The following is a 9,274-nucleotide window of genomic DNA, read 5'->3' as shown; positions in this document are numbered from 1 at the left end:
GGTTGAAGAAGAGTCGAAGGCGAGTCAAGATGTTTTGCTCTACTATCCGATTCATTTACGCCCTTACTCGAGATTATTGAATAAGTTGGAATAATATTTTTTTTTTAAATGGAATAATGTCTGTTAGTTAATAAGTAAATCTAACGTAATACTTAAAAACATTTGAGTTGATATAGTTTCGTATTATGAGTTCAGTTAATTTTCATTAACATAGTCTTGATTATTATAATTATTATCTAAAAAAATTCAAATGGTAGGGAAATTTTTATTAGAGTAACTCAAAACGAGCTTGATTTCATTCAGGAAGATACTAAGATAAGGAAAATGGAAAAAATAAATAGATGAAAAGTCCAGGGAGAGGAGAAGAATTTGGGAGGTCGCTAACCACCATTAATTCAGTAGTGCGAATTAATTAAAATTAAATAATTATGGAGGAGGGAGGAGAGAGAAGAAATGAAAAAAAATAAAAATTGTCCAAATATCATCCAGTGAAAGAAAGGATCACATTGGACTTGAAGTACAAAAAAAAATTTCTGAAGAGATGATATGACTTTTATATAAATAATTAAACAATATTCTCATGTTAATTTAATGTGATTGGATGTTATGCCTATCTTTTTATTCTGTTTATTTTATTTATTTATTTTTAATATTATTATATCAGAATCTAAAAAAGAAGAAGTTAATTTGTTATAAAATATGAATGACTTAAATCATATTACCATTACGTTACCGATGGCAGTAACGGTACAATTATGAATGAGGTTACTGTTGATAGTAATAATGTAATTATCTCTCATTTATGAATATATAACCATCGCACTAATAGATCATTACTCCTTTATTCATGGTTATAATCTTGAGTGAGAATATTCTAACTATCAAAAACTCTCACTACTAACTTACTATCCATCACATCACCATTATATCAAAGAAATAGAATGTTAAAAAAAATTTGAAGAGAGAAAAAATATTAATCTAATGGTGATTAGATATGTAATAAGTTGGTAATAGAAAATTTTGATAATTAGAATATCCCTTCTCTATAATCTTATATATAGACATTGTTTGTATTGGAGTATACAGCTGAATTATACAGCTAAATAAGAATTAAATTTCTATCCTACTTCTTGTTGTTTTTCCTCTTTCATTTCTCTTTATTTTATAATATTGAGATTCTGATACAGAAATAAATAAGTAAAATAGGTATATAAACAAAAAAAAAAGTATTTCTTCAGTCATTGGAGATAAAATTATCTCTAGTGAGCTCAAAACGACATCATTTTAGAGTTATAAGATTAAAAAATTATAATAATAAAGACTAATATAACTCTAAATATATTAAAATTACAAAATATCTTGATTTTTTTCCCAAAATAACGTTATTTGGACTCATGGAAGATAACTTATCTCCGCTTACTTTGATTTACCTATAATAAAAAATACATATATGCTATCCCTAATTTAATATCATTTGTCTGTACTCTGTTCTCATTATATAAATCGTTTCCACTTTCCCCATTGACCTATGTATAGACCTTTACCTTATCCCCGAGACTCTTTCCCTTGTGTATGTTGTCCGCACAGTGATACAATTCCATTTGCCATATCTTAGGTCACTCAAAATGGTTCCTCTCCAATCTTAGAGATTTTTCTTTAAAAATCCACAACTTGAACCCCTTCCCTCACTCTCAAAACCTACAAAGATGAAGACTTTCTCCTCAATTCAACCACCCCAACACTTCCCTTCCACAAGATTTCACTCTTTCACTATCTCAAGGTTACTCTTTTCCCCATTTTCATGCTTCATTTCTTCAATGTCTGTTTATACTTTCAATTTACACTTTTCAATTTCAAAACCCCAAGAAAGAGAATCGAGGTGGAAGATGGAACTCATGGATTAAAAAGGGTAATGAGCTTGTGGGGGTATCTGGGTCTATGTGAATCCATTGCATAATCTCAAATAAGAATTGTTTAAATAGCATAGACTACACCATTATGTTTTTTCCTTTTCATTTTCAATTTCTGATATTATCAGGACTCAACTTCATTTTCCTGCAAAGGTCTTCTTTTGCCAAGCAAAATCTGGTAAGCATTTTTTTTTTTTTAAAAAAAAAAAAAAGGTGTTGCACTTGATATGAGGTTAATGTACTAATCTAATGAGCATAGACATTGAATTATGCTTTTTTACTCAGGCATAGATGGGTCTTTGAACTTAAAAGTGATGGCTACCACTGTGTTAGCAGCAGAAAAGGAAGAAGCCAAGGCTGTATTGACCTTGTATTTAAAGGAACGTGGTTTGAGCAATGCAGTTGCAGCAAGAACCATCAATAAGTCAGATCTTTTTATTGATCACCTTGTGTCAAAGCTTCACTCTAAGCACAAATCTCGGTACCTCACAGGTTCGGTTGCTACAAATTAATTAATTTTCTTTTATAACTTTGAAGGAGAACCTTGGCACAACATTTGGTGTTGTTTTCATTGTTGCCATGTGACCCGGAGGTCACAATTAGCCTCTTGCAAATGCAAGGTAAAGCTGCCTATTACATATGCTCTGTGCATAGCAGGAGTTTGTAGCACTAAAATGGCAAATTCTGGTGCATAAGTCTCCTCGACTTGTGAGGTTAGGGGTAAGGTTTGATTGTATGTAGTTTTACCTTTGCATTTTGCAAAGAGACTGTTTTCCAAACTCGAACCCGTGATCTTCAGGTCACAAGAAGCAAGCTCACCGCTGCTTCAAGCTCGCCCTCAGCTTTGTAGCACTAATCTGCCCTTTTTTCTTTCATAACTTACCTCCACATTGGATCCTGCTAATCACAGTCTCACTGACATAAACAGGGAGAGAGCTTACAACACTTGAGATCAGGGATGCTCTTATGTCTTATCTTGAATCCCTTTTTGAAGAGCATGGAGAAATCCTAGTAGATATAGTGGAAAACTTTCCAAACCCACCTGTTAAGGAAAAATCACATGTGCCAATGCCAATTCCTCCTCCTAGTCCATCAGTAGACTCTAAGAAGCTTAAAGCTGTGTCTCGATTGAGTGAGATAGACCCAGCTGCTGGCAAGCTTCGCCCTCATATTGTGTATCTCATGGAGCTTGGTATGGATATCGAGCAGATTAGGAGTATCATACGGCGATTCCCATCTTTTGCCTATTGTAGTTTGGAGGGTAAAATTAAGCCATTAGTTGAGTTTTTTCTTGAACTTGGAATTCCAGAAGAAAACATTCCGATCATCCTTACTAAAAGGCCTCAATTATGTGGAATAAGTCTATCTGAAAACCTTAAACCCACCATGAAGTTCTTAGAATCTTTGGGTGTTGACAAGGAACAATGGGCTAAGGTGATCTACCGCTTCCCAGCATTGCTAACTTATAGCAGGCAGAAGCTGAGGGAAAGTGTAAATTTTCTCCATGAAATGGGGCTCTCAGAAGAGAACATAGGTAAGGTTTTAACTCGCTGCCCCACTATTATTAGTTACAGTGTAGAAGACAATCTCAGACCAACAGCTAAGTACTTCAGTTCTTTAGGGGTTGATGTTGGCATTCTTCTATTCAGGTGCCCACAGACTTTTGGTCTTAGCATTGAGGCTCATCTAAAGCCTGTAACAGAATTTTTCTTGGAGAGGGGATACAGTTTGGAAGAAATTCGGACCATGATTTCAAGATATGGAGCCTTGTACAGTTTTAGCTTGACTGAGAATTTGATTCTGAAATGGGATTTCTTTTTGACCATGGATTACCCAAAGTCTGAGCTGGTTAAATTCCCTCAATTTTTTGGATACAATTTAGAAAAAAGGATCAAACCAAGATATGCAGTTATGAAAGAATCTGGAGTGATGTTACTGCTTAACCAGGTTCTATCACTGTCAAGCAGCGACTTTGAAAAGGCCTTGGAAAAGAAAATTAAGAAAATGCAAGGTGGTCGCTCAATCATATTTAGAAATGAAAACTGAGATTTTCAGGAAATGTTTCAGCTTAGAAGATGCTCAACTTCATGATTTTTTTGTTTTTTTGATCGATGGCACTATGACTGCCAATTTATGTGAAGTGAAAAGTTGCAGTTATACTGGATCATGGTCAATCAAAAGCTTCAGGAAATAGAACTCATGCCCATGAACTTAAGCATTAAGCTGTATTGGAGTGATTTTGGAGCATGCTAGCTCCCGAAATCAAAATTTCCAACAGGGATTATGAGATGAATGACCCTGGTCAGCTCTACTTGCTAGTTACTGCTTGGCGGGGCACGATTCGGTTCTTAAACTGATTCAGAGAAAATAGTTTGGTTCTTAAATTGGTTTCGAGAAATATGGTTAATTTTGTGTAGTTCGTTTCGACTTGGTTCATATAATTTTTCCACACATTCTAGGAGTGGATATAGTTCAGTTCAGTTTGGTTTTATATCCCAAACCGAATTGAATCACTTTAACCGAACTGATCTGGTGAAGTGGTTCGGTTCTTCTTCGAATTGGTTTTGAAAAATAATTTGTTTCATGAACTGCTTCAGGGAAAATAGTTTGGTTCTTAAATCAATTTAGAAAAATATGATCACTTTTAGCGCAATTCAGTTCAGATAATTTCAGTTAGTTCACATTTTGGTTCGGTTCATATGGATTATTTTACACCAAAATGAATATGTGATTGTTTTTGTCTCTATATATTAACTAGAGTGTTTACTGTGTATTTGTTGGTAAAATAGATGATTAGTGAGATTACATGGCGCCAAATTTTGCTCCTACTATATTGTAAGACCACTCTGATGTGGGAAACCTGTCTTTGAAGTTCTAAAATTGTATTTACGTGTGGAAGGTGATTTTGGCCATTCCAACGACAAAGTGGGAAGACATGTACCTTCTTTCAAACCATGGTTCACAATCCTTAATATACAAGCACAATGGTTTGTTTTAACGGAAAGGTAATTTTTGTTTTTTCACTTCCACTGAAGCCATCATTTGAGACCAAAATTTATGCTCAAATACAAGTATACAACTTAGTTATTGAATTGCAAACATGTGGATAAAACTCTGTTTCTAACTGGGTTTTGATTGGGTTTTATGGTTATGAACATAATTGCGTTGACTGAATTGACTTGTCTCACTCTACACTATACAGTAGTAATAGATTAAAGGAAATAAAATAAAACATAAAAAATGACCTCATTTGCGATTACTGGAATGTATTTATGGGCTTTGTATCTATGTAGCGACAGTAAAATTTTCTCTTCTTCCGCTGACACAAAAATATGGTGGGGTTTAAATGAAAAATTTCGTTGAGTCTGTTGCATGAGAAAAACACTTCTGCAATAATAGCAAGAAGTTTTTTCCCCATTATTTATTTATTTATTTGAAAATGACATCAATACAGTTATTTGGCTCCTCCATATTCAAGAATATTTTTCGTTGTAATGCAATTTTTTTATATAAAAGTTTAGATTGGGGGAAAATATATTCTTATCTAAGGCTAAGAAAAACCACCAATCTCAATTGAGATTACGTATTGCCTATTAAAGAGAAAAAACTGAATCAAATCTTAAGTCATGGTTAGCATGGGTAGAAGGTATTGTCATGTAATTTTCAACCTTATTACTAATCTAATGCAATTGATTGCACACGGGATGACTAGCAACTAGTTGTACAAGGAGGATTGTGCAATTTTCTCGTGGCACAACCAGGTAACTTGTGCACCATCCATGTGCAATTAGTTGCACATCCCTCTTGCGCAATTAACTGAATCGCGTCATGTGACACAACCCTCGCCATTTGTAGCACCTACTACTCAATTTCGCACCCCCTAGTAGGATTGTCAAGATGTTGCCACATGGCCCTTCTTGACCATCCCTCCTACCAATCCCTTCATTCTCTTTCTCACACTTGAATTTGTTGGGTTTAGTATGCTCTTTTCACTTAAGCCCAATAGCTTTAGTGAGAGAGCCGAAAGTCCAATTTTAACCCAGGAAGCTTAGGGTTAGTTTTGGATTGGGCAGAGTATACAAACTCTCTTTTCTCCTAGTGCCTCCTAGGGTTACAGTCATCAGAAACACACCAAAGAAGCAGACGTTCATCATCTGAACAGTTGCCCACACGACCCGCTGATCCCCTTGAGTCATAGCCTGGAAGATCAACCGTACAGCGAAATTGCGACCGATCGTGGTGCGTTACTGCAGATCGTGAGGCTTGAGGAGGAGAACTGAACGTGAGAAATTGTCACGCTCACTGCTTCATTTCAGGTAATCAAAACAGTGTCTTTATCCTTCATCACATCGGTACGATGTGCTTCCGCGTTTCTGATGATATACCTTCATGTGGTATCAGAGCTGGATTGTGATGGGAATTAAGATCAGTTTTGATTTATTTATTTTTCTATGTGATTTTGAAAATATGGCACCTTTATTCTGTATCTGTTATTGATATTCATGTTAATTCTTTATAGTTGTTCATTTTCATAAAAGTTTAAATTTTAATTGGTAAAAATGTTTTAATCCATGGTTAGGATCTCTCGTGTATTTCTCGATTTGTAACAAGGAGGCTAATCCCATATGATTAGGTTTCCTGCTGTTTTTATTTATTTTTCGGAATTTCTGTGTACTTTTCCAATATTTTGTAAAAGTTCAAGATCGAGAAACTGCGAGGAAGATGCGCAGTCAGCACTGTCAGAGACTTTTCGAGGACTTTCCGATCTTAGAATGGGACGATCCATATATGATTGGAAATAAGACGGAAAGACGAACGCAATGGTGGGTGGATCGCCTCCACCGGAGCCGCCACGCTCCGCCACAAGCGGCTGCGAGTGGCCTTCACTCTCCGGCAAAGAAAGAGAGCGTGAGGGAGCGTCCGGCCACCTTTTTGGGTGGTTCTGGCGGCGGTGCACTCATCTCTATGTGGCGGTCCTTCCCCTGAAGTTTCGGCCTGAGTTGACTTCGGTTGACGGTGCGGCAGACCTGACGGCTAGGGTTCCTCTTTCGCGTCCTAGGGTTTCTCGCCAAAGGATTGAGTCTTTGGGCTTTTGGGCCCATGAAAACTCTAAAGGGGCTTGAGACAGATACTATGGGCTAAACGAAAGTCAAATTCCAAAGTTGTAATATTTTATTATTTTTATTTATTTATTTTTCTTTAAAATAGGAAGGCCATAGATTAAAGTAATTAGATTTTATTATTTAATACTTTTATTGATTGGTATGAATTATAGATGCGATTAGCATGATATTTGCGATAACATGTCATATAGGATAAGGAAGGTGCCATATTGTTGCATGATCACATGTCATACATGCATATTTACTATTATGTCATTATCGACTAGTATGATAGTATATGCGCGTAGTTTTTGATTTTAAATATTCTGGTAAAATAAAATTATGATTATTATGATTTTAGAAACAAAATCTAGATTAATGGTTATATTAATTTCGAAAATTAATTAATTATTATGATTTTGCTAAAATCTAGAATAATATTATTTTTGGAGTTTTAAATCAACACAATTAGTAAGAAAATTTCCTAAGAGAATTCTTTTATTTTGCGAGTAATTTGTGGGTCTACTAAAATGGTCATGTGTTAAACACACGCTGCATACCACAATCATGTATCATGATTGTGTGAAGCACACGCTGCCTATCATGACCGGATTTTAGGACCTTAATGATTTCAAAATTCAGATAAGCTAAGTGATGCAAGTTCATCGGCGCTCTTGCTTACATAGTTTTTGAAATCAAACAAAGGATACTCTCAATTAAATAATTATTGGAAATTGGAAAATATTGCTTATGTTGAATGGAATGAGATTTAAATTAATTAATTTATCCTTCAAGCGCATTATAGGACCATTAATAAAATGATCATGTGAAGTCCCATCGAATAAGCATGATTGAATTTTATTAGATTGAACCTAAATAATTATAGGAGGAGATTTAAATTAAGAAATTAATTTAACCTCCAGGCACATTGTGTGCCTATCAATAAAATAATCATGTGAGGCCCCAACGAATAAGCATGATTGGATTTTATTGAGCCTTAATACTTTCAAATTTTAATAAAGTATTGTACGACCCATCGTCGATAATACTAAGTTAGTAAAGATAAATTTGAAATTAAACAATGAATTCGACAGGGTTTATGAAAATTCTTAAATAAAAATGTTGAATGGGTAAAGGTTTTAAAAATTAAATTATTAATTTTAAAACCTGCGAGCTCCATTTGTGGGTTTATTAGTGAAATGGTTATCGCTGAAGCCCCATCAGATAAGGATAATCAGATTTCACTAGATTAAATCTTAATAATTTCAAAATTTTAGTAAAGTATTGTACGGCTCATCGTCGGCAATGCTTAGACACTAAGGATAATTTTGAAATTAAACAATGGTTAATTACATTCAACTTTGGTAAAATTGTTAACCCTCCCATCGAGGCTCTGGCAATGGCACTGAAGGCCCAAATAAAAATTTTGGTTTTTACATGTGACTTGCCCATCGTAAGCCTTGTAAAGATAAACTGAAGGATTGTTAACAATAAACAAGAGTAGTTATGAGAATCTACTTGTGCTTCATTTGTTTATTGCATTATTTGTTTGTAATTGTGTGCTTTATATGTTTTTTTTCTTCAGAAAATGACTTATTCCAATCCTATAGCCATAATTTTGAGTAAAAAATCTCTAGATGGTACAAACTATGAAGAATGGAAAAGGAACCTTGATGTTGTTCTTAAACATGAAAAGCTAAAATTTGTCCTGACAGTACAAGGGCCATAGCAACCTGCAGAGGTAGTGTCTAAGGACGCAATACTCAGATTGGAAAAAGACAAATATGGTAATTCGCTATTATGTTCTTATCGGTCTTTCCAAACACTTGCATAAGCAAATGTACATGGTTAAGAGTAGAGTAGAGATGCTTCAGACTCTTAATGACATGTTTGCTGTGTCTAGCAGCTCTGCTAGACAGAATGCAGTCAGTGCAGATTTTGCTAAGAGTCTTGTTAAATCCAAGGGAAAACCCAAGGGTGGTAACAAGAACAAAATAATTTGGTTATCAGTTGTCAAACCAGTTGCTAAGCAGAAGTCGCAAGGCAAGTTCTTCAAGTGCAGACTGAAGGGACACTGAAAGAAAAGTTGCCCAGAGGTGATGAAAAGAACCAGACATGGGTATATTAAGGCTTGATCAGTGAATGAATCATTGATTCAGGAATCACTGATTATGTTTGTTACTTTTTGCAATAGTTCAAACATAGTATGCCTGTTAGAAGTGGACAAAGAAATTTCAAGCTTGAAAATGGGAGCTTGTGTCT

At 34.9% G+C, this 9,274-nt stretch overlaps 1 protein-coding gene across 4 annotated transcripts; it reads left to right on the top strand.

The window, feature by feature from the left end:
- Positions 1 to 1,551: 1,551 nt before the first annotated feature.
- Positions 1,552 to 8,940, top strand: LOC133306965 (transcription termination factor MTERF5, chloroplastic-like). 4 transcript variants are annotated; one of them, XR_009750986.1, is made up of 5 exons: positions 1,552 to 1,780; positions 2,039 to 2,088; positions 2,196 to 2,402; positions 2,839 to 6,226; positions 8,598 to 8,940. XR_009750986.1 is itself a non-coding variant. In XM_061507387.1 (4 exons), exons 1-4 carry the CDS (start codon positions 1,707 to 1,709, stop codon positions 3,954 to 3,956), a joined length of 1,449 nt encoding a protein of 482 aa, XP_061363371.1. In that variant the 5' UTR covers positions 1,552 to 1,706; the 3' UTR covers positions 3,957 to 6,427. The 4 variants fall into 4 exon arrangements, 1 of the variants encoding a protein (XP_061363371.1); XR_009750990.1 differs by having other exon boundaries at positions 1,699 to 1,780; positions 2,170 to 2,402; XR_009750989.1 differs by having other exon boundaries at positions 1,552 to 2,088; positions 2,170 to 2,402.
- The last annotated feature ends 334 nt before the right edge of the window (positions 8,941 to 9,274 follow it).

This window comes from Gastrolobium bilobum, unplaced genomic scaffold (assembly GCF_033153095.1).
Source record: "Gastrolobium bilobum isolate Gb01-03AN ecotype WA unplaced genomic scaffold, APGP_CSIRO_Gbil_v1 utg5452, whole genome shotgun sequence".
Classification (NCBI taxonomy): Eukaryota; Viridiplantae; Streptophyta; class Magnoliopsida; order Fabales; family Fabaceae; genus Gastrolobium; species Gastrolobium bilobum.
This window is presented reverse-complemented; position numbering and strand designations above follow the sequence as displayed.